Source organism: Rhinolophus hipposideros (genome assembly GCF_964194185.1).
Source record: "Rhinolophus hipposideros genome assembly, chromosome: 3".
Classification (NCBI taxonomy): Eukaryota; Metazoa; Chordata; class Mammalia; order Chiroptera; family Rhinolophidae; genus Rhinolophus; species Rhinolophus hipposideros.
Genome location: NC_138049.1, coordinates 41646479 through 41673556, shown reverse-complemented (window position 1 = coordinate 41673556; position 27078 = coordinate 41646479). Strand labels below are relative to the sequence as shown.

The 27078-nt window shown below is 36.0% G+C and overlaps 1 protein-coding gene across 2 annotated transcripts in view; it reads right to left on the bottom strand.

Annotated features, from left to right (window-relative positions):
• The window catches only part of FRK (fyn related Src family tyrosine kinase), a 96007-nt gene that overhangs the window by 16364 nt on the left and 52565 nt on the right, over nucleotides 1-27078 (bottom strand). For both annotated transcript variants that reach the window (XM_081043114.1, XM_081043115.1), the window contains exons 3-4: nucleotides 3365-3528; nucleotides 967-1135 (exon numbers count right to left, since the gene is read on the bottom strand). In XM_081043114.1, coding sequence (XP_080899240.1) covers nucleotides 967-1135; nucleotides 3365-3528 — 333 coding nt within the window. The remainder of the gene's footprint in view (nucleotides 1-966; nucleotides 1136-3364; nucleotides 3529-27078) is intronic.

The following is a 27078-nucleotide window of genomic DNA, read 5'->3' as shown; positions in this document are numbered from 1 at the left end:
TCATCACACTTACTTACTAAAGAGATATATGCATTAACTGGGCATTGTACAATTTCTCAAGTCTTGGAAGCAGATAGAACACTGCTACCCAGAATTCCCGTTACACACTGATTTTTAGATGGAACTTGTATTTGGTCACCAAAATACAAGTAACCACCAAAAACCCAACTTCACAAAGATATGATGTCAATAACATGATCTAATGCTGAAACTTCCAATTACCTTACTGTATAGAAGTTTGTGCAGTATTTGAGGTGTTTACCTCAAAACTTCAAAATAACTGAGACACCCTGTGAGTTCACTGCGGTGCCCCAATGTGCCTTGGCATACGGTTTGGGAACCATGGCATTACACTAGCCTGCAAGTCCTCAGTACCCAGGTGTTCAAGTGCTGCTACTAGGTGGCTTTATAAACCTCTAAGAATTCTGGACGAGGTCAATAATGGAGCCCCTCCTTCCCTAGAGAACTATATTTTAGTCTCTGGTTATTATTCTTACCTATGTTATTAGAAATAGATATGAAGCTATTTCAGTAACATTACACTTTCATAGAATGTCACTTCCTTGGGGTGTGATGCTATAGTAGCAGACGTGAGTTCAAATTCCAGCTCTGCCTCTTACTGATTTTGTATTAATAATAATAATGGTTAGTATAATAACAGTTTTTGTCATGTACAATGGTTTAGATGTAATGTAAAGCATTTCCACTAATGACCTAATTTAATTTTCATAACAACCTTGCTAGGTTGGCTTTAGTTTAAGACTTAGCTAATCCAGGGAACATGCTCTTGCCTTTACATTCCAAAACCTTGGCTACAGGTTATGGTTACGTGGGTCAGACAGAGTGACTACATTTGCTTGGTTCCCACGTTGGCTGTCCTGTGACCTCTTGGACATGTACAGTTGGACGCTGAACTGATAAAAATTAACATATGCCATTTAACTTTTGACAGTCTCATTTTTGTACCTGGTTTTAACGTTTTTACTGCTACTGAAGTGGTATTGTTCCAGAGGCCTTCCCACACTTCGCCAAACTGACCGGATCCTAATCGCTTCAGAAGCTGTATAGAGTTGCGGTCTATCTCCCACTGGTCCACAGTTTTGTAAGATAAATCAAAAGGGGCTGGTACTTGTATCTGTTGCACAGAATAATAAAAATACGTGTAAGTTTTATTACAATGTTTTATTAAAAATATAGTCTACATACCTTTAAAAAGATATTGTTTAAAAAAACAAAAGATTGTATATTTTATTCTAATTACTTTCAAATGGAAAGCAGTTGTGACAAAATCTGTATCATTACCTCTTCAAGCTGATCTCTCCCCCAAATCCTGCTAACTGAGGTACCTTGTTGTCCGTCTGTCCCACCCCACACCCAGTGCCTTCCTTGTATAAACAGGTTTGATGTGATTTCTTTCTGCCTCTTTGCCTAGCTAAATCCTCCCAATTTCAAGGCCAAATTGAAGTTCCCACCTCATCCACAATTACTTCCCAAGCTCTCTGGCCTATAACATTTACCATTATGTATCCTATATTTTTGCATAATTAATCTCTCCATATTTTTTGAAATTCATTTATTTGTTCATTCATTCATTTACTTGCCCATTTAATAAATAAATATTTTTCAAGCACCAACTAGGTTCCATTCTGTAAACAAAACAGGCCAAGGCCTCTGTTCTCCTAGAGCTCATAGTCTAGTTTACGATTTACCATTGGATATTTATCTTATCTCCTCCACCAAGTCATCAGCATCTTGAGTGCATAGAAGGCTGCCTTTGTTTTTTTTTTTAATTTATTAGTTTCAGGTGTAGAAAACAACACAGTGATTAAACATTTACATACATCACAAAGTGAGAACCCAATAAGTCTATTATCCATCTGACACTGTACATAGTTATTACACTATTATTGACTATATTCCCTATGCTGTACTTTATATCCCTGTGACTATTTTTTTATTATAGTTGACATTCAATATTATTTTATATTAGTTTCAGATGTAGTGTCATGGTTAGATATTTATATAATTTATGAAGTGATTTCCCTCAATAAGTCTAGTACCCATCTGACACTATACATAGTTTTTACAATATTATTGACTATATTCCTCTTACTGTACTTTACATCCCCGTGACTACTTTGTAACTACCAATTTGTACTTCTTAATCCCTTCACCTTTCTCACCAAATCCTCCAACTCTCCTCCCATGTAGTAACCATCAGTTTGTTCTCTGTATTTGTGAGTTAGTTTCTGTTTTGTTTGTTCATTTATTTTGTTCTTTGCTTCTTTGTAAACTTTTTTCCTCACCAGAATTCAACAATACTTGTTAAACACAGTATGTATTTTGTAAGCTGTGTCTTTGTATATAAGCTTTGAATATAAACTATTATCTTTGAAGCTATTTTTTAGAATGAGCTTAGATACCCTTGTGGGGTCATTCCTGCACCATCTAAGATGTATATACTTATACCAAAATTGCCTAGTAAATTGGCAGGATTTAACTCAATAAAGTCTGCACATACTGGACAAAATTCTTCAGCTTCTATTTGTCCATATATTTCTGATCAGGCATCACCATGACGCTTTCACCAATCATCCAGGTATGGTATAAACCACAGGGCTGGCTGTCCCACTGACAGTATATAAAACCTGAGCTCTGAGGAGGAGCTGAGGGCTTGCCCCACTACAGTATATAACTACTACATAATTTTAAGTACATTTAGGTAAAACATGCAAATAACTAAATAATGACAGATGTGTATAAATTATATGAATGATATCTTCTCCCACCAAATAGGCCAGGCCAAAAAATCAAACTGTTAGAACAATTTGTTAAATGATACCTATATGCAGAGAACTGAACCTGGTAATTTTGTATTAATATTCTTTAATACAGATCTAAGGAAGAATTGTATTCTGGCACTTATTTTTCCTCCAGCCATATCATTAAGTGCTCCAATGGCAGGATACCAGATTAATTTCTTAGTGCAAAGGATGAACATTTTCTGTCTTTAGGGATTGCCTTAGGTCAGGGATTGGCAAACACTCTTCTGAAAAGAATGAGGTAGTAAGTATTTTAGCCTTTGTGAGCCATACAGTCTCTGTTGCAACTACTAAACTCTGCTATTACAGTGAAAAAGCAAAGCCAATTTGTAAATAAATGAGCATGTCTATGTTCCAAAAAAACGTACTTATAAAAATAAGTGTTAGACAACATTGGCTCATGGGCCTATACAGGCTTTAGGTAATCAAATGACTTTGTCTTTTTCTTTCTGAACTGACATATCACTTGAAAAATACGTCGATATCTGAAGGAAGAAAACCTAACTTTAAAAATAAATGAACACAGCTTGAAAGCATTTCACCTTTAAGCATGGTTTCCCCAGCTTGACACAGAGGCCATCACTTGTCTTGGTGTAGTGGCTCACAAACTCATTCAGTGTTGAAAAGGTTCTTCTCCGAACAAGGAAAAAGCCCCCTTCATCCAGTCTTCTGATTCTGTAGTGTTTCACAATCCTTTCATCTAAAACTGGAACGCAAGATAAATCCTGTTAAACTTCTTGCAAAACCAAGCAGATTTACTTATTTTGTGGTGATACTTTCAACGCATGGAATAATATGTGCATTTACATGCATTCAACATTGTTTCAGAAAAGACTTCAGAAATTTAAAAAGGACAAGAGCAGAGTAAAAAAAAAAACGTGTTGGGAAATCATATTTGAAAGAAAGTATAAGATAAAAATAAAGGAGTGAGGTGAGCACTAAAAAAAAGGAAAACAACACCTATGCTTTGAAGCCTACTATACTTGACTAATACAAGCCATAAAATTGACCCTACCATTCTATCAATGCAAAGAAGGAAACATTATCAGTTTCAGAAATCACAGTGTTCATAAGATGAAATCACAAAAGTTGTTTAGAAACAGTTCAACTCTTCCTGGTACAGAGACCAAGGAGAATTTTCTCCCATGAAATCCTATAATGTTGACACTGAAATAGAATAAACAGTGTCCTCAGTACTATTCTACAATAATATAAGAAATTCTTCAGGGCCATTCATTATACTGTCTCTCAATGCAGGCTGATAACAGAATGTTCCAGCACAGTTCAATAAAAACAACTCCACAGGGCCTAACATGATGCACTGCGTATATACAATTTTCCAGCAGTTTTGCTTAATCCAAAGGTAAGTCCTATCGCATCTAGAGGAACAGACTGCCTACCCTTTTTTAAGTTGCCTGACTTGTAATGGATATTTTGTTGCTTTTGCCTCACACTAACCATTGTCCCTTCTTCTGGTAATGGCACCTCAATATGAAGAATCATGTTTCTCTAAGAGCATGTGGACCAGAAGGACCTAATACCAACCCTGAGCCAAGGAAGGCACAATCAAAGCCAAGAAGATTGAATTCCAGGACTTGTTAGAGAGCTTTAGAGAAATAGGAAGAATTTTGTTGTCATTGCCGTTGTTTTGTTTTCATTTGTGTTTAACTGCTGGAAGTTTGGAGCTAACCCGCCTACTCCCTCCTCCCCACCCTGAAAAATTCTTGTCCCTCGGCAAAGAGAGAGATTGAGAAGAACAACTGCTTCTAGGAATAGCAGACTCTTGATAAGAAAAGTGAAGCTTAACCCATGGAGCCAGCCAAGCCTTACTTGTCAGCTACAAGAGTCAATTAATGTTTTGTTTTTGTTTGTTGTTTTTATTTTTTTTTGCCTTAAACTAGTTTGAACCAGCTATTCTGTGTTTGTATTCAAAATATTGACTGAAGCACTTCATAGCTACTCCTTCACTGCAAAATGATGAATAAGTACTGAGCAGAATTTACCAGGAGTACAGATATTCTGAATTCCTTGCTAAATATAGAAATGTATGCTTCAATAATCAGTAGAGCCAGAGCAATGCTTCATAAAAGTAAGAAGACTGAGAAGAAGGCATCTCAGTCTCAGACTAGAGGTTTACAAAGGACACGACAATAGCTACGACAATATTTTCCTCAAAAAATAACTGGCACACACCAGAATAGCTATAAAGAAAAAAGACAATATCGAGTATTGGCAAGAAAGTGGAGTACCAGGAATTCTCTCTTTCTACATGGTTGATGAAAGTATAATTTTTACAACCACTTTGGAAACCTGTTTGTCATGACCTACTAAAGTTAACCATAATCAGACCGATAACATAGTAAGTAATTCTAGTCCAAAGTGGAATTCAACAAAAATGCGCAATATATTCACCAAAACACATGTAAAAAAAATGGTTTTAGTGGCATTGTTTGAAAGAACTTAAACCGAGAGACGTCATCAAAATGGCGGCATGAGGTGAGCCTCTGTAAAGCTCCCCTGGAATTTACAACGAATCAAACAACAATAACTCCACAAAGGACTCCCTGCACAGCAGACAGGCAAGACAAAGAGGCCCACTACTGAATTCACCTCCAGGTGGGTGAATCGCACGAGCGGAGGAGGAGGGAAGGGAGAAGTGCGGAGACGGAGATGCGTAGCTCAGGACACAGACCTAGCTCAGTGCTCGGAGCCCGCTGCTCCCGGATCTTCCGCAGCTGCGGGAGAGGGAAGGACTCGGACTGCTAGGGCTCCGCTTACGGCCCACAGGGCTGAGGGGGCAGCATATAACACGGCTGAACCCAACGCTCACGGCAGAGACCTCGGAGAAAAGACTGAGGGAAGAAGGCTGAAAACAGTGGTTGAAGCCCACTGCCAAGCAGAGAACAGAAGCCTTAGGAACTGAGACCAGCCGCCCCCTCCCTACCCTCCCAGAGCTCGCCCCGCCCCCACCTGCCCGGTGCTAGAAGCAAAACAGTAGCAATGTCAGATCAAAAGAACAGAATATTTGCTATTCTGAAAACTGTGGATCGCAGACACAGATTCGCAGACCAACTAGTTCCGGCAAAGGGGAGGGAGCTGTGGAAGCGGGACTGGCTGTGGTGGTGGGCGCCCTCATTGCTCTGGGCCACCTCTCACAACTCACCCCACCCCAGGCCCCACCTATATGGGCAGATCCCTGCAGGAGTAAACAGAACTGCTGAAACATACGAGCTCTGAATCTGATGCAGGGAGAGCTTTGGAACTTCAAAAACTCTCCCCATACCCACACGGACACTGTGTCCTATGAACCAAACCAACTATTAACAGAGGAGAATCCCATTTCCCAAGGACTCTCCACATTGTGTGAGAAGCTGGAATAGTGCGGAGAAAACATAGCACTACTGTGTGAGAGAGAAAAAAAAGGCTGCAGTCGCAGAGAAAATAAAACATTCTACCAACAAGTACTGAAAAACAAAAGAAAGACCTCTTCCTATCAACCTGTTGCAGAAGCCACTCCTGTAGATGTCTAGGAAGAGAAATAATAAATCACTAATTGCCATGAATAACCAAGGCAACAAGACAGCTCAGAAAGAAAGTAAAAACTCTCCAGAAAAGAAACTTAAAGATATGGAACTTTGTGACTTAAATGACAGAGAATTCAAGATTGCAGTTCTGAAAAACTCAACGAGATGCAAGAAAACACAGAAAGGCAGTTTAATGAACTCAGAAACACAATCAAAGAACAACATGAGAATTTTACGAAAGAGATTGAAATTTTAAAAAAGAACCAAATAGAATTTCTGGAGATTAAGAACTGAATAGAAGAAATCAAGAATGAAATAACCAGCTTAGGTACTAGAGTTGACCAGACGAAGGAAACAGTGAGGAAGGATCACGAAGGATCAGTGACATCAAAGACAGAAACCTGGAAATTACACAGATGGAAGAAGAAAGAGACTTGAGACTTAAAAGAAATGAAAGACCTCTACAAGAACTTTCTGACTCCATCAGAAAGAGCAATATAAGAAAAATGGGCATACCAGGAGGAGAAGAAAGAGATAAGGGAACAGAGAATATATTCGAACAAATTGTTGATGAGAACTTCCCAAACTTGTGGACAGAACTGGATCCTCGAATCCAAGAAGAAAATAGAACACCTAATTACCTCAATCCCAACAGACCTTCTCTAACGCACATTGTATTGAAGCTGTCTAAAATTAACACCAAAGAAAGAATCCTCAAGGCAGCCAGGAAAAAGATGATGGTAACCTACAAAGGAAAGCCCATTAGATTATCAGCAGATTTTTCAGCAGAAACTCTACAAGCCATGAGGGAGTGGAACCAAATATTCAAACTATTGAAAGAGAGAAATTGTGAGCCAAGAATAATGTATCCAGCAAAAATATCCTTTAGATATGAAAAAGGAATAAAGATCTTTCCAGACATCCAGAAGCTGAGGGAATTTTCTAATACACGACCTGCACTACAAGAAATACTTGGTCAAATAGATTCAAAGGAGGCTATTCGACCACCATCGAAAGGGACAATTTGTGGCAACCGAAACATAAAAAGGGGGAGAGTAAAGGCCTGAACCAGAATATCGGAATGGAGAAAGTAAGCGTGCTGAAGACAATGGAATACTCTAAATATCAAACTTTCTTTTACATAAACTTAAAAGTAGCCACTCAAAAATCATCCAGAACTGAAATATGTACTGTAATAAAAGAAGAAACAGAGGGAAACATCATAGAATACCACCACACAGAAATAATAGACAACAACAAAAAGGCAAAGAAACAATGGAGACACAGCCTTACCAGAAAACTAAAGATAGAATGACAGGAAGTCCTCACATGTCAATAATCACCCTAACTGTAAATGGACTGAACTCACCAATAAAAAGGCACAAGGTAGCAGATTGGATCAAAAAATTAAACCCAACCATATGCTGTCTCCAAGAGACACATCTCAGCTACAAGGACAAGCATAAGACTGAAAGTGAAAGGGTGGAAATTGACACTCCAAGCAAATGGTACCCAGAGAAAATCAGGTGTAGCCATAATGATATCAGATGGAGCAGACTTTAGGGTGAAAAAATATAACAAGAGACAAAGATGGACACTTCATAATGGTAAAGGAGACTATACAACAAGAAGACATAACAGACATCAATATTTATGCCCCCAATCAGGGAGCACCGAAATATACCAACCAACTGCTAACAGAACTAAAGGGAGAAATTGACCAAAACACAATTACACTAGGGGACTTAAATACATCATTGATAGCTATGGATAGATCATCCAAATAGAAAATAAATAACGAAATAGCAGCTCTAAATGACACATTAGATGAAATGGACATCATTGACATATATAAAGCACTTCATCCTAAAACATCAGACTACACATTCTTTTCTAGTGTACATGGAACATTCTCAAAGATAGACCATATATTGGGGCATAAAAGCAGCCTCAGCAAATTTAAGAACATTGAAATCATACCAAGCATATTCTCTGATCACAAGGCTTTGAAATTGGATATCAACTACAAACAGAAAGCAGGGAAAAACACAAATACATGGAGATTAAACAACATACTTTTAAAGAACGACTGGGTCAAAGAAGAAATTAAAGGAGAGATCAAAAGATACATAGAAACAAATGACAATGAAAATACATCCTACCAAAACTTTTGGGATGCAGCAAAAGCAGTTTTAAGAGGGAGATTTACATCATTACAGTCCTATCTCAAGAAACAAGAAAAACCCAAATAAATAACCTCATGTTACACCTTAAAGAACTAGAAAAAGAAGAACAAGTGAAACCCAAGGTCAGCAGAAGAAAGGAAATAACAAAATTCAGAGCAGAACCAAATGAAATAGAGAACAAAAAGACAATAGAAAAAATTAATGTGACAAAGGGCTGGTTCTTTGAAAAGATTAACAAAATTGACAAACCCTTGGCTAGACTCACTAAGACAAAAAGAGAGAAGACACTAATTAACAAAATCAGAAATTAAAAAGGGGAAGTTTTCACAGACACCAGAGAAATACAAAGGATAATCCAAGAATACTATGAAGGACTATATGCCACCAAATTCAAAAACCTAGAAGAAATGGACAAGTTCTTAGAAACATATAGCTTTCCAAGGCTGAACCATGAAGAACTGGAAAATCTAAACAGACCAGTCACCAGTAACGAAATGGAATCAGTCATCCTAAACCTTCCCTAAGGCAAAAGTCCGGGACCAGACGCCTTCACTAGTGAATTCTACCAAATCTTCAAAGAGGATCTAATACCAATCCTGCTCAAACTCTTCCAAAAAAGTTGAAGAAGAGACAGTACTCCCTAACTCATTTTATGAGGCCAACATTACCCTGATACCAAAACCTGGTAAGGACAACACATAAAAAGAAAACTACGAACCAATATCTCTGATGAATACAGATGCAAAAATCCTAAACAAAATTCTAGCAAATCGAATACAACAATGCATTAAAAATATTATTCATCACGATTAAATGGGGTTCATCCCCGGGGCACAAGGGTGGTTCAACACCCACAAATCCATCAATGTGATACATCACATAAACAAAATAAAGGACAAAAATCATATGATTATATCAATTGATGCAGAAAAAGCATTTGACAAGATACAACATCCATTTATTATTAAAACACTTAATAAAATAGGTGTAGAAGGAAAATACCTTAACATAATAAAGGCCATATATGACAAGCCCTCAGCTAATCTCATAATTAATGGTGAAAAACTGAAGTCCTGTGCTCTACGTTCAGGAACATGACAGGGCTGTCCCCTATCACCTCGGCTGATTGCCAGAGCAATCAGGCAAGAGAAAGAAATAAAAGGCATCCAAATTGGGAATGAAGAAGTTAAATTATCACTCTTTGCAGATGACATGATGCTATATATAGAAAACCCCAAAGACTCCACCAAAAAGCTATTAGAAACAATCAACGAATACAGTCAAGTTGCAGGCTACAAAATCAACGTACCAAAGTCCATTGCATTCCTGTATACTAACAATGAAACCTCAGAAAAAGAAATACAAAAAACAATTCCTTTTGCAATTGCAGCAAAAAGAATAAAATACCTAGGAATAAACTTAACCAAGGATGTGAAGGACCTATATGCTGAAAACTATAAGGCATTTTTGAAAGAAATTGAAGAAGACACAAAGAAATGGAAAGGCATTCCATGCTCATGGATTGGAAGAATCAACATAGTTAAAATGGCCATAAGACTCAAAGCAACACACAGATTTAATGCAATCCCCATCAAAATCCCAATGGCATTTTTTAAAGAAATAGAACAAAAAATCATCAGATTTGTTTGGAACCACAAAAGACCATGAATAGCCAAAGCAATCTTAAGAAAAAAGAACAATACTGGAGATATCACACTCCCTGACTTTAGCTTGTACTACAGGGCTACAGTAATTAAAACAGCATGGTATTGGCAGAAAAACAGACACAAAGACCAATGGAATAAAATTGATAACCCAGAAATAAAACCACATAAATATGGACAGATAATTTTTGACAAAGAAGCAAAAAGCATACAATGGAGGAAAGACAGCCTCTTCAATAAATGGTGCTGGGAGAATTGGATAGCCACGTGCAAAAGAATGAAACTGGACTGCTATCTGTCACCATGTACCAAAATTAATTCAAAATGGATCAAAGACTTAAGCATAAGACCTGACACAATAAACTGCATAGAAGAAAAGATAGGTACTAAACTTATGGACCTTGGGTTCAAAGAGCATTTTATGAATTTGACTCCAAAGGCAATGGAAGTAAAAGCTAAAATAAACGAATGGGACTATATGAAACTTAAAAGCTTCTGCACAGCAAAAGATACCATCGACAAAATAAAGAGGCAACCAACTAAATGGGAAAAAATTTTTGCAAACAGTGCCTCCGATAAGGGGCTAATATCCAAAATATATATACAAGGAACTCATGAAACTCAACAACAACAAAACAAACAACCCAATTGAAAAATGGTCTGAGGACCTGAAGAGACATTTCTCCAAAGAGGACATACAAATGGCAAATAGACATATGAAAAAATGCTCAACATCACTAATCATCAGAGAAATGCAAATAAAAACCACAATGAGATATCACCTCACCCCAGTCAGAATGGCTAACATCAACAAGACAAATAGTAACAAGTGATGGAGAGGCTGTGTAGAAAAAGGAATCCTCAGACACTGTAGGTGGGAATGCAGACTGGTGCAGCCTGGAATGCAGACTGGAAGGCAGTGTGGTGGTTCCTCAAAAAATTAGGAATAGAATTACCATATGACTCAGCAATCCCTCTCCTGGGTATCAACCCAAAAAAATCTGAAAACATTTATTCATAAAGACAAGTGTGCTCCAATGTTCATTGCAGCTTTGTTTATGGTAGCCAAGACATGGAAACAACCAAAATGTCCTCCAATAGATGAATGGATAAAGAAGTTGTGGTATATATACATGATGGAATACTATTCGGCGGTAAGAAAAGATGATATAGGAACATTTGTGACAACATGGATGGATCTTGAGAGTATAATGTTAAGTGAAATAAGTCAGACAGAAAAAGCAGAGAACCATATGATTTCACTGATATGTGGTATATAAAACAAAAACAACAAAAGAACAAGACAAACAAATGAGAAACAAAAACTCATAGACACAGACAATAGTTTAATGGTTACCAGAGGGTAAGGGGAGTGGGGGGAGGTAGATGAGGGTAAGGGGGATCAAATATATGGTGATGGAAGGAGAACTGATTCTGGGTGATGAACACACAATGGGATTTATAGGTGATGTAATACAGAATTGTGCACCTGAGATCTATGTAATTTTACTAACAATAGTCACCCCAATAAAGTAAAAAAAAAAAAAAGAACTTAAACCTGGAAAAAAATCTGTATGTCCATCAATTGTATAATGGACTAATAAATTGTTATAGATTTATCAGTCCCATACAATACTATAAATATTTATAAATAACCAAACTATACGCACAATAACATGAATGAATCTCGTGAACATATTATTCAAAGACATAGAAACAAGAAAAACTATTGATATTAAGAGTCAGACTGGGGCATTGGTAACATTCTAGTTCTTGACTGGATGCTTGTCACTTTATGAGTGTATAAAAAACTAAACTCTTATAAATTATGCACTTTTATTATGTGTGTCATAAATCAGTTGTTGTTGTTTTAAATATGGGGGGAGGGGAAGTTTATTTGTTCCAATTCATTGACAAATGGAAGATCAAGTGTCCAAAGAGCTACATCATGGTGCATGCTTAATTATTTCAGTGTGGCAAGTTATTAAGGTAAATGTTATATGTTTATATAATGAAATGGTACTCAGCCTTAAAAAAGAAGGAAATTCTGTCATTTGCAACAAATAACATGAATGAAAAAGGAGGGCATTGTGCTAAGTGAAATCAGCTAGACAGAGAAAGACAACTACTGTAAGGTATCATTTATATGTAGATTATTTTAAAAAACAAAAAACATTGAACTTCTACAAACAGTGAGTAGAAAAGTCATTGCCAGGGGCTGGGGAGTGGGGAGAATAGGAAGTGGTTGGTAAAAGGGTACAAGCTATCAGCAGCTATCAGATGAATAGGTCTGTGGAACCAACGTATAAGATGTACAGTTGATAATACTGTATTTTATAACTGAAATTTCCTAAAAGAGTTGAACTTAAATATTCTCATCAAAACAAAAAGATAAATACAATGGATGTGATGGATATGTTAATTAACTCAATAGGGGAAATTCACAATGTATCCATACATTAAATCATGTTGTACACTTTAAATGTCTTACAATGGTATTTGTCAATTATACCTCAAAAAAACAGGAAAAAATCATGATTTCTGCATACAGGAAAATGCTTTCAGTTCTTCATATTAAAATACATTTAGCTCCTCCAAAAACCATGTAATTTTCTTAAGTTACAATTTTTTAAGAATCTGGAATACATCTTTGTACTCTCTGATTTGTCAAGTTACCATTCCCATTGACTATGAATTTGGGGCAAGGTTAATTGCCCTATACAATCATCACTATGTAGAGGGGTTTTATTAAGATATAGAGGTAAGTTCAGAGCAGATTCTTGTATATGGATTAAAAGGCTAATAAAAAAATCAGAGAGCTATAAATAACATTAGCCCCAATTCATTTCTCCACAAAGTAATAAAAATATTGGAAGTAGAATGTAGCTAAACACAAGTATAAAGTACACCTGCAATTTATATAAATTATTGGCCTGAAAATTCAATCCTCGCCATTTATCAAAAAGAAAAGTGCATAAATTATAACTGAAATGTCTAGCAAGCCAATAGGTCTATAATTGAAAATGATTAAAAGCAATTTTTAAAATTCCCCCTTTTGAAACAAGATGGACTGTATCTGGTTCTAAATTGAAGTGGATACATGGGAATTAAACATAAATTTAAAATTTCCTTTTTAGTGCACCACAAAATACCTAATAAGTTTCAAGGTAGAGACTAAAGTCAATAGATGACTGAAGGGTTAAAATATTCCTTCTGATTTTTCTTAATAAGGGATGCAAATCACAATGATTAATATTGATTATAAAGAAATACTAAATAAATGCTTGCCAACTATTTGTAGATAAAGGTTTAAACTCTCAATTGTAAAAATCAATACTTTACAATACATCTAGAGTTGTCAAGCACAATAAAAGTAATTTTGTTTAATTGGAAAGGCTATAGATGGGGAAATGGGTGACCCAGGTTACAATTTAACTAGTATATGACCAAAACATGTGAATTTCACTGGGCCTTGGTTTCTTCATTATTAAAATAAAAGAGCAGACTTTAAGAAATCTCCAAATTTCCAAATGTTTCCACCTTAGTGTTCAAACATTTCTAATGGCTGTTGTTTGCTCTCTCTGAGTTCTCATTTCTATTTTAGTCCTTTTCACAAAACTTAATTCTCACCTCAGAGCCTTCAACACCACTTGAATGCTTTTCCTTAAATCTTCTAGTAGCCAATCCCTTCCTTCAGGTCTCAATCTAAGTCCTCAGAACCAGCCTTCCCCACCCACCCTATGAAATATACCTCTCCCTAGCTCCTTTGTATCACATCACCCTATTTAATGGTATTTATGTATTTACAATACCTTGTGATAATATTTATCTCAGTAGACGTAGCTTTGTGAAGGGCAAGGGCTATGCTGTCTTAATCCAATACCTACACAGAGCTTGGCACAGAGTAACAATTAACTTAACCATCTGCTCCTGTGTTTCCCCAAAAATAAGACCCAGCCAGACAATCAGCTCTAATGCATCTTTTGGAGCAAAAATTAATATAAGACCCAGTCTTATCTTACTATAATGTAAGACTCGGTCTTTAATATAACAATATAAAATAAAATAATATAATAGTATAATATAATATAATATAATACCGGGTCTTATATAATATAATAAGACCCGGTCTTATATTACTTTTTGCTTCAAATGACGCATTAGAACTGATTGTCCGGCTGGGTCTTATTTTCGGGGAAACACAGTAGATGAATGAATGATGTCATTAAGTCTTGGACTTGAACTGCCATATAAGCTTCTGAAATATCTGCTGCAAAATCAAATAGGTAATTCTACAAATACTTTCAAGATAAGACTTCCCTGGAATTTTATTTGTAAAGGGAGGAAAGCAAACTTAGTCCCAGGATATAAATACTATTCGAGTACAGTCGTTCATATTTATATCTAATTTCTTGAATTTTTGCTATATAACACAGAAATAACTACTCCATCTCTTACTGACATCAAGGATATTTATATGTGGTTCATTCAAGTTTTCAATCTCAACAAGACTGAAAGATATACATAATTTAAAAATTAGACCACAGACGCTACATCAGGGAAATTCAATACAGTATAGTCAGGATGAAGGTACTTTTAATATCATATTCCTGAGTAATCAAATCAAAATATATGAAAATATATGATTGCTTTCTAAAGGTGGTTTTAATTTTTTAGTTGTGAGTCCACACATTTTCAGTGACATTCCTAATAAACATTGAATTCAGGACGTCTCAGAACTAGGGAGAAATACATTTTCTATTTCTTTTCTGGCTCACTATAATCTTTCTAAACCTATTTCAAATTCTATAGACTGTAAATGAATGATAATGCTTATGTCATTCTCATTGTGAATTATTATGAGTTCAAATTAGTTAAGCATTTTAGTAGTTCAACTGCAAAAAATATATATAAGGCTAACTATAAAATATAATGAAATCATCCATCATAAAACTTAGTAGTACCATGATTGAATGAATTGAGTTAAAAGGCCAGGTATCCTGAGTTTACATCTTGACTATCGTTTATACGGCTTGACCTAGGGGACAATGTTTCACCTGTCAACTGATTAATCTACCAGAACATGTCCAAGAATTAGGATATACTGCAGAGATATAGGTAAGCATGTATGAGGAATACAATAAAGGTTTGTTCAACTATTTCTTCCCATAAACTTCTATAACAACCACAACACAAGTTTCCTAATTATTTGGACACCGCTACATCCAGAGTAACTGATTTGGAGTGAATTTATGTGATATCGATGGAGTCTTATGATTTCAGTCCTATTTGCCAGGCCTAAATGCTTTTTTTAGTTGTTGATGGCAGATATAGAAACCCAGCTTTCTCCTAACTGAAAGATCTCGTTTTATGTTGTCTTTCCTGGTAGAAAAGGGTTTGTCAGCCACTGTACAAAGGAGTGCTATGAGATTTCATCAAAAAACAATTTCAAAGAGTTCTGTCTCCACTCTACCACACGACTAACATATTATTCAGAACGTTAAGTTGTTGTTATAAAATCCAAGCTATTCCAAAATTAGGTTTTTAAAAGACAGAACTTCCAGAAATTAACTTTTGAATGCAATATAAACATAGAGTTTGTGCCTGCCTGTGCCTGGGACACACAAAGACAACCCATGACGCTCTGTGAAAAATATCAATGTAACAAGGATTTTGGCATTTTAGAGATAAACAAATGGTTGATTGAACAGATTTTCATTTTTCATCTGGTCTTTTGGCATCATTTGGGCACAGCCTTATTTCTACTGACTGATAATAATCTATTCCCATACTGAGTAAAACAGTATGACTCAGATGATTGAACAAAGGATTGAAAATCAAGAACTCACTTCCCTAATCTTATTCTGCCAGTGATTTGTTCTTTGACCTTAGGCAAGGAATTTCATTTCAGTTTCCTTATCTAGAGAATGAGAATAATGATCTTATCTATATACCCCCACAGGGATAGTTTGAGTGTCATTATTCACAAAGGATGATAGATACATCTAAATGTGCAATGTGTGAATACTATATTAGAATATCAGTATTATCAAATAACATTGTCAACAAAAGAGAGCTACTTCCAAAGTGAAAATCTCCACTCTTTGAACAGTAATGGCTACATAACATAGCGGTAACCAAATATATAAAGTGAAGAACTGGCTTTTTTAATGCTCTGTGAAACAACTCCTGCACTTGTAAACTCATTTATTTTGTTTCATGTTAAGATGGGTCTACACCAATAAGTAAATAACACTTAATTGAGTTATTATATTTATCCCCCATCAAACCAGAATTCAAGACACACACAGTTTACACTGCATTTTGTTCTGAAGCAAACGGTAGGATTCCGATATGAGTAGTTTTAAAAGAAGAAAGTACATCTATCTTAAAATCTTAAAGTGTGTCAGGTAGAAGAGTTGTTCTCTCCTTTTCTGGGGGAAAAAAATAATCCACTAAAACAGAAATGAACAAACAGGACTCTTTTTATGCATACAACTCAAATATGGGGTCCCTAAGGGCACCTGCCTCCCTTCCAGGCATACTCGTTGTGCTCTGGACACCAGTCAGTAAGTCTAACTACTAAACTGGCAGGCCGAGTTAAGTGAAGACCCATTAAGAGAATGTCTACATTAGGTGAGTCAAAAAACTTACTAAAAAAGCTCTTTGAGGAAACATCTGATAGTTCTCTTGTCCTGAGGTCTTCAGGATTGTTACTGATCCAGGAAACCAGCTGAGATATCTTTATAGTGAAAGACTGACTAATCAAACCCTTATACACAAAAAGCAACTATCTCTTTCACATTATAAAGCACAGAAATCACGAGCCTTAACCATATATCTGTCCAAATAATGATATTTTTGAAAAAAATGTTGGCCTTATCCTCAAGATCCTCATGGTCTAACTTCTTACAAAAATAGACCAACTCCTATCAAAGCTAATTCTTAAATTTTCAGAACAGAATTTCAATTTTATTGTTTATGCATATGATATCTTAAAAAGATGAGTAGCTCTTTAATTAACAATACATAATTATAACATTCAATATTTTATCAGATAATTTAATTGAAAGCATCTACCACAGTTTCACATGAAAATAGCATTTGTATCATCTGATATTACATAGAAAGTCTCTGGGAAACAACTTGACTCTTCATTCCTCTCAGGAATCTTACTTCTCACTCAATATTATATCTGCAATAAATCACCAGGAATTTACATACTTGGCTTATATTATCTCGGTTTCCTACAGAAAATCCTTCACTGAGTTAAGATTTAATGTGCTATGAAGGCCAATACTTCTACTTTTCAAAACTTACCCTAAGGAAATAGTCCAAATGTTTACATACATTTATTTAGTTATATGCCTGCTTTGTTCCAGAAAGATTCAAAGGCTTGCATAAGTTATCAATATAAAAAAAAATTTAATATGTGGATGAAGGAAATAGCACAAAAAGGAAAGGGGAGGATGATGACTCTCAGAGCCAGGCTGGTATGCTTCATGTAAGATATTCTTTAGATTCCAATCCATGTTTGCTAAATGAGGGCCGAAGATTCGGCTGTCTGCATTTCTGGCAGCTTACAGCCATGAGGGAAAGATATCAGATATCAAACTCCCTGAAGAAAAATAGTAATAAACTGTTACTAAAAGAAACACACACACACACACACACACACACACACACACACACACAACTATTGCTGTTACTGACATGAGAAATAAATTTCTCACATAGGTCCTCATAAAGAAAACACAGAAAATGCAACGAGCAGTATTATCAACATTTTTAGTAAGTAACCACACCAACACATTGCAAAGGGCTGGTCCTTATAATGTCCATTAATGTGGGCTCATTTCCAACATAAAAGTCAATGAAAGCTTTTGTATGGGAAACTAAACATAGGTCATCATCCAAAATAGGAAAAGCAATATGTATGAGGATGTTCACTGCAGCATTTTCATAGCATTAAATGACTGTTAAATTGTAGTAAATCTGATAATTGAGAGTTAAAAACATAATCATAAAAATAATGTAGTAACAAGAGAAAACATATGTGTTAAGTGATATAAGTGGAACCCCCAGCTAAACTGACTGCTAAACTGATAATTATCTCCCATTAGAGGCTTAGCAAGATCTATTGCTCTGTTCTTTTTCATTGATTTTGTCTTTTTTATGTTTACTTTTATACTGTTCCAGTAATGTAACCTAACCAAAAACATTTTGCAAAAGTAAATAAACACAATCACAAATGAAATGATAAATAATCAAGTGAAATGACACATCTACTAAACGTAAGGATTTCTGATGACATGACCTGCCCAACAATGGAACAGGCTGGTTCTCTTGGGTTTCTCTTCCCCAGAGGTATGGCACTACTCTTAGGAGCTTCAAACTTTAAAAGATTCTTCAGAAAGAGCACTATTGGGCTAAACAATCTTTGCAAGTCCTACTCTTTATCAATGAAAAGACAGAGAAAAGATAATATGTGAATGATCCGTAATTTTAAAGACAATTTAGTCTAAACCTCTCTCTCTCCTCTCTCTCTCTCTCTCTCTCTCTCTCTCTCTCTCTCTCTCTCTCTCTCTAATTCATGTTTATTTGGGTGACAACAATTAGTAAAGTTACATAGGTTTCAAGCATACAATTCTATAATACATCATCTATACATCACAGTGTGTGTTCACCATCCAGTCAGTTCTCTCTGGGTGGTAAATCCCTCTTTTATTGATGAGAAAAACAAAGCCTAGGGGTCTGAAATAAAGTGCTAGTTTCATTAACCACTTATTTTCTTTTTTTAAAGAAAGTAATTCTTTACTAATTTCTCAGTAGAATGTCTTAGATCTCAAAGCTTTCTAAACACCACCTTTCCCCTCCCTCTCAAAAATCCCTAAACCCACATGAAGCCCTCCCTGAATTCCTCTTTTCCTTCTCCCTACCCAGTTTCAGTAATTAGCAGACATGTTAAGCAGAGCGAACAAGAAAATCATTGAGAAATATAATGAATGATCATTAAAATACTGTGAGATCAATTTTTCTTGTGAAAATACAATGGACTTTTCGTGTATTAGCTAATTTATTGTCATAGCTAAATATTGTCTCCTTCCATTTCTTCACTGTTTTTACATATGCAAGACAACTATTGGTAATTTGCTCATTATTCATTCTCATTTCCAAAAGCAGATGTCTCTCATTCTTGGAAATGTCTTCATATTGAACGAGGACCCATGATATAAGATATGTTCCTGCTTTTTATTTCAGAAAAGGATTAGATGAAGCTTACATAAGGCAGGCTCTGTCTCTTTAGAATCAGTCTGGTTTGTCATGGCGCAGTGCAAACATAGTTCAGGTCATGTTCAGGTAAACATTTCAATAAAGACAAACCATCTCCTAATCACAGCCTGCACTTCAAAGGCTAGCCAACCATCTTCCTAGTGTCTCTTACTAGTTCAGGGGTGAACTAGGTGAGCAACCGAATACTCAGCCTGATCCATCACTACTCCCAGAAAAATAATTCAAAACACATGTTTTAATGCAAGGTGGACCAACGCCTGTATCTTTCTCTGCAAAAGGTAGTGCTCTTTATGCAATAATAATAAAAACAATTGGATTTTTATTGAGCACCTACCTTACGTGAGCACTGTGCTAAGTGCTTTTTTTATGTAATATTTTTTTTAATCCTTGTAACAATCCTGTGGAATATGGGTATTATTTTCATCATTTTACAGAGGAGAAACTAAAGTATATATAGAAAGTAAGTCATTTGCCCCTGGATACAAAGCAGGTAAATATTAGTGCTATAATTCAAAACCAGGCAATGAGACACTGAATCCCACATTCTGAGTCCCCATTCAAAATGGCTCCCTCTATTGCCAAACAGCCAGTACTTTTAGGCAGCTCTCACAAGGCACTGACTGGTTACAGCTGTGCAAGCAAGAAAAGGTATTGCTACCATTTAATAATAAGATGATGATAACATGGCAGATAAGGTTCTATTTCCTTATCGGACACCTTTTAAAGGGAAACTATAGGTTGAGTGTTCCCTCCTTGAAACATTTGAATCCTTCTAATACTATGACTCTACTTTTCTTACTGTTTCTCAGGTTCTCCACCTCCATCTGCTTCTTCCATATCGGTTCTGACCTGGGACATCACATATCCTCTTACAACCTGTTTTTGGTAGTATGCAGACATTCAGCTTCCAGTGACTGTAATGAATGTGTGATGACTCCCCAGTCTCTCTCTGCAATGTGGCCCTCACTCTTGCCTTCGACATCCCTGCAGGCACCTCAAATGGACCAAATCAAAGTTTTAATTCATATTCTCTTATTCCTCAAGTTTCCTCCCCAGCTTTTATCTATCTCAGTGAATGGCACTGCCATCCTGATTCCCAGACAGTAAAGCTAGAGATTTGGGGGTCACCCTCAATTACTCTCTCTTCCTGACATCTCATCTCTGAGCATTATGTCCTACCATATATGTAGTCTCTCTTCTCCCCTGTGGACAGCCACCTCAATTTCTCTCTCCTGGATTATTGCACTAAACTCATATGCTGCTATTCCTGTCTTTAGCATCATGCCCATCTTCCAGAGCCATCAGAGTAGTCTCTTAAAATGTAAATCTAAACTTGTTATTCTCCTTTTTAAAGTTCTTCAAGTGTTTATCGTTGCCTAGAGTTCAGATGGCTTAACAGAATTCTTTGCAGCATCCTACCCTCAAGGCTTACACGCAAGGCGTATCTGTAGTTTCCTGACTGCACCATGCTTTTCCTGTTTCTGAGATTTGCACAAACTGTTAACTTCAACTAGAATGCCATTCTGTTTATGTATTACTTGCAGATTCAATTTTCAAGGCCCAGCTCCAGCATCTCTCTTCCATTAAGCCGCCTGGCCTAAGCAAGCAGAGCAGCTCACTGGGGCCTTCGTATCCCACTGTACAACTTCTACTATTGAATTCATTCCACAGTATTGTTCCTATACATTTACATTGTACCTCTCCTACTGGATTGTAAGCCCTTTGATTGCATTTATTTATATGAGACATAAGGTCAATAAATCATTTTCTCTTGGCCTCGGTCATGGCTTCCAATAGACGGAAAATCCTTCCCCATCCCACTGACTTAGGACGTGGCTATGTGACTTGCTTTGAAATGGGATTGAACATAACATTTGGTACATCCTAGCAGAGCTTTAAATAGTTTGATCTTCCCCCAGGCCTTATCTTCTGCTGTCCACCATGAGAGTGCCATACCCAGGACAGTGGCTGCTCCTTTGGCTTGAGTCTAGAATGGAAGATTCATGGAGATAAAACGATGCCTGCTATCCCAGATAGATCCCTGCAGAGCACAACCAACTAACAGCCCTCAGGTAACATGAGTATACCACTAAGATTTAGGGGCAAAAACTAATAGAGGACATTTTAAAGAATGCAGCATGACTTCTGATTAATATTTGAAAGGTGTCAAAGGATCCAATTTTGAAGCTAGTTATGCTCACACCTAATTGCATTACCGTGAATAAGTAACTTAATCTTATCTGGCCTCCAATTCACAGAATTATAAAATGAGTGTTTTGATGAGATGATCTGAAAATCCTTTCCAGTTCAAATTCTCTAATTCTACTATTCTAACAAGGAGCTTTACAGAAATAAATATAGTAGACATTCCTAACATTCGAATGTAGTAGAGAAAAATTCTGATTTCTACTTTGTGAAAGAGAAAACTAAGACACAAACATTTAGATGAAAGCTGCAAATTGTGGAGACTCATCACTGTCACAAAGGCACATCCAGAGAAACAAACATGGTGGGTTATAAGTGGAGTAAGGTGCTTGACACTTGGGATTCCATGAACATTGTTCATTGGGCATTCTTCCTATCCCTGATAGCAGCTTCATTAATGTACCTAATCCTTGCTTTTTTGAGACCTAAATGACCAAAACAAGCAAAACAAAATGCTTAAGCTACACCAAAAATTTCAAAGAGAAAAGAACAAAACCAGTTTCTTCTTTCTTCCATCACACACAGCAATTACCATAGTTTCATAAAGTCCCTTCGTTATGCCATGACCCCAAGCTAGGATCATAGGACAAGCTCTCTAAAGGCTCATTACTGCTCAGGTTTTAATACTAATGACAATCGCTTATTTTGTTTCCAGCGGTGTTCTAAGTTAAGCAAGCCCTTGAATAATGTGGTTTCATTAAATGTCGTTTCATCATAACATTGATGAGATGCTGTAGTAACTTAACTCTTGTTTATATCAAGTACTCTATGGTAAAATTGTTTTCATTACATGTCGTTTCGCTTGAAGTCGCAGAACCTACCGATGATAAGTGAGGACTCACTATACTTTTCATGTATTCATGTATCTAATCCAAACACCACCACCAAGAGGTAGACACTATTTTTAATATTCATTTCGTGGAAGGAGAAACTGAGGCACGTGGAGGCTAAGTGATTCATCCAAAACCACACTGCTAGTAAAAGGAAGAACCCAGACCCCAGCAACCAGGCTTCAGAGTTCATTATTGTAAACTGCAGTACCATTAATGGGAGAATCCAGCTGAAGCTCTGATGACTTCATCTTCCCAAACTAGATAATCTTAGCATAAAATTCTACTTCTAGATTTCTTTCAAATTCCAACCTAAGAAAGCAACCCTCGTTTCTACTTTAACCCATCATTATTCTGTATATAAAAAAAAATAATTGATTTCAATTATTTGCTTACTCTTGTAAAAACTAAAGTAATACAATAAATAGATATGTTTCCTATGTGAGTGTGTCTTTTATAATTAGTGGACATCTCCCCTCCATTGCCAATTAGAATGTGCATTTCATGAGGATAGAAACAGTCTTGTTTGCCAAGGTACCCCAGCCCTCTCAATGCTAACTGTACATGGTAGGTATTAAATAAGTATTTGAGAATGAATGAATACTACTAATACTAATGAATACTACTAATGAATGAATGAAGTTCTTTAAGGCCTAGGTCATCATTTTGTTCAGGATTATACATGTAAAAGATATAAAGAAAATGATGCTTACTAAAATTGCATAAAAACAAGAATATAATTTTTGCTTTTTTCATTCTTTTATGCTTTTGCCTCCTCTATATTTTACTTCTAGCAAAACACTTTTAAAAGTATCTGCAGGTGATAAGGAGATAACTCTGCAGAGAGAGGGAATTTAAAGAAGTCCCTGCCTTGCTGAAACAAATATGAAAATCAATTTAGTCCCTGCCACGCATAGGCTTTTAAAACAACAGAATATTTTCTCAGATTGTAGTTCCTGTGCCAACTGTCTAATAATTTAATGCAAAGCACGTTTCTGAAGTGTATTAGAAATGACTTCATGATTGATGCGACGCTGAAAAATAGTTATAAAGTAGCTAATATGCATATAGCGGTTTAAATACATAGTTTAAAATTAGAACTACTAATTTATTAAATTGAAATGTATTTATTTCATTCACGTTTTACATCATGAATACATTTTGTGTAACAAACACCACATAGAAACTAGATACTTAAATCATTAATAATATTTAAATCCTGGTCAATTTTTTGACATTAATAAAGTTACTGCCGAGTGTGTTTTCATTTATAGTACAACTTTCTAAAGCTATTTTAAAATCATAAACTTGTTTTCAACTAAAATCAGATATTCGTCCTCTTCCTATAAATGAATAAATTGATCATGAAAACAAAACAAAGACCTGTATTGTTTCCATAATGGCATGTTATTTCCTGAGCAACCACAAGAGGGAACACATGTTTGATTGAAGCCCTCCAGTGGCCAGCAGTTGTAAAGAGAGGGGAGCGGAAAGTTAAAACCAGCATGGTGTTTTGGTTTTAAAATAAAGGTACACAGATAGTATTCAGCGTTGCAGACAATGTCCTTGTTTATATAAATACCATATGAAATATACTGGTTAGGCTTAATTTTACAGTATTTTTAAATAACATTTAAATAACATTTTTGCCACTTGGAGTAACAAAAAGAAATTGTTTAGATTATTTGATTTAAGAATCAGGCAGCCTTGAGATGCAAACATTTATTTACTTATTATTTCCCTGAAGTATAAACTGGACTAAATTGCTCAAGGCCAGTGGAAAGGATGAGGAATTGGAAGGCCTGTGGGTCAGTGACTTTTCATTTCCAGGGCCAAGATGTTTTAATTTTCTGTTCAATCCAAAACTCGCACCAGGCCTTCTCAAAATGTTCTTCTTTCTTTCTTTGTCTCCCTCTGTCTTCCACCGCTCCACTTTTATTTTAATCCTTTCCATTTTTCCCAGTTTGAAATTATTAAGCTTATATGTTATCTGGGCCCAAGACACAGAGAGACATGGGTTCAAATCTCAGCTCTGTCAGTGTATTGCTATCCAAAAATACACCCCATATTAAATTTATTATATTTATAGTATGTATATTTATAGTATGTATATTTATAGTATGTATAGTATGTATTTCTTGGTTATTCAAATATATTGGTGGCAATAGATGAACAATTTACAGATCTCCATTTATTTGTTAAAGGGTTTCAACATGCATCACAGAAAAATAAATCCTCATTTTTAATCTAAGGAGCATCATCTGCTTTTTCAAAGTAAGAAAGGTTCTTAAGAATAAACATTATCAGAACAGAAAAATAAATTTTGTGCACACTATTTTCCATTTACTTTTACTCAATATTAAGTATGGTGTTAACTGTTGTCTCATTTTCCTGTAATGATTCCCTTATTAATCTCTTCCAGAAAATAGTTGTTTTCTTTCTGAGTTTTTAAAGCACTTTGCATATATGTGCTTTACATGCTTGTCATAGTGTAAACTAGTTAGTTATCCATACAATTATGCCTCAACAAATAAAAGCTCTGTGATGAATGGGTGAATGAGTGAATAAGTGAAGAGTGAATAAATGAATGGTTAAAAAATAGTTCGAAATATTCCTTCCAACATTTTTGAAAATCACCTTTCTATATACAGAGAAGGTGAAGCGAGGGGGAAAAAATCAGTAGCATACTGTTAAAACAATTTCACCTTCAGTAAACAAATATTTATTTTAAAAAAAATTCTGCATGCCAGACACTGTGCTAAGTTCTGAGTACCTTGCTCAAAGAGAGTAAAAATGCTGGTTAGGAAGACGGGATGTACAAGGCATGATCATGTAATAGCTGGTGTTCATCTTGCAGGAAGCACAGTTTGACTTAAGGGAGAATGAAAGATCAAGCTGGAAAATGAGTTTCAGCAGGACTATGAAGGTCTGAAATGTCAAGATAGATAAGAATTTACGTGGTTTGCAAAGGAAAGTTATTAAAGACCTTTGACTCTTCTAGATAAGAGACTAATGAGATACAATAACCAAATGCAATGTACAATCCTTTATTATATCAAAAAGCAAATAAATAAAGAGTTAGCAAGGACATTTGGAGAGATTTGAGTAGGTACTCTATGTAGATAGTAGTATTGTATCAGGGTGAGATTTCTTGGATATAATAACGGCATGTGGTAATGTCGGAGAGGGTCCTTATTCCTGGGACTTACATACTCATCCTAAATTTTTAAGGTGAAGTGATATATGTGCAACTCCAACATATAAATGATGGAGAGAGAAAGTAAATGTCACAAAGTGTTAACAATTGGTGAATTTATGTGAAGGTACATAGTTATCTTTTCAATTTTAACAATAAAGTTAGGGGAGAAAAGAAGAAAGATTCTCAAAATGTGTATATTGAGTTTGGGTATGTAATCATGTGGAGAAGAATTCTGAGACCACCTCACTTTTCATTCTTTTGTAATTTTTTTTTCCTGTATGCTCACAGACTTTTTCATTTATCCTTGATATTAAAGTATTTTGAAAAGATACCTTAGGTATGCATCTTATTTTTTCCTACAAAACCATGTTGTGTAGGGAAAATATGGTTCTATGATCAAGCAGTTTGGGAAACTCTGGGTTGAAAAGCTAAATTTCTTTGCTCTGGGACTTCCGAGCTTTTAATGTGCTTTGTCAAATCAGGGTAGAAAGAATGTAATGTGAGGTCTTAAAATACATTTAACTCCTGAAACCTCTGTCCTATGAAACACTTTGGCTTATCAAAAAATTTATGTTATAGAACATAAGGCAGGCAATTTTGTTTTACAATATCCAGAATCTCATTTTTCTTTCATTATATTCATCATTAAATGAAAAGAAACTTGGCATCTAGGAAAAAACATATGCACTGTCCTCTCCATCCACTTGGATGAGTGTCCATTACCCTCTCTTAGCACACACACCGCAGGGCTGCTGACACACCAAACCTCTAAACATACTGCCAGTGTCTAGCCAATGTTCAGCCCCCACCCCTGGCTTTGCTGGAGGAAGGTGGGGGTCATCTCCTACACCCCTGGCATGCCTGCTTACAGTAAGAAAAAGAATTCAGTCCTTGGTAATTGCTATAGACTGAATGCTTGCTTCTCCTTCAAATTTGTTTGTTGAAGCCCTAATCCCCAATGTGATAGAATTAGAAGGTGGGCCTTTGGGAGGTTATTAGGTTTATGTGAGGTCATGAGGGTGGAATCCTCACAATGAGATTAGTGCCGTTGTCTAAGAAGAGGAAGAGATCAGAGTGACACTTCAGTTTCTCTCTCTCTCTCTCTCTCTCTCTCTCTCTCTCTCTCTCTCTCTCTCTCCCCCCTTTCCCTCCCCCACCCAAAAAAAACACAAGGTAGCCATCTGCAAACCAGGAAGAAAGCCTTCATCAGACATCGAATCTGCTGGCACCTTGATCTTGGACTTCCCAGCCTCCAGAACTGTGAGAAATACATGTTTGCTAGTTTAAGCCACCCAGCCTTTGGTATTTTGTCATAGCAACCCAAACTGACAAGGACAGTGATGCTAAATTGTTT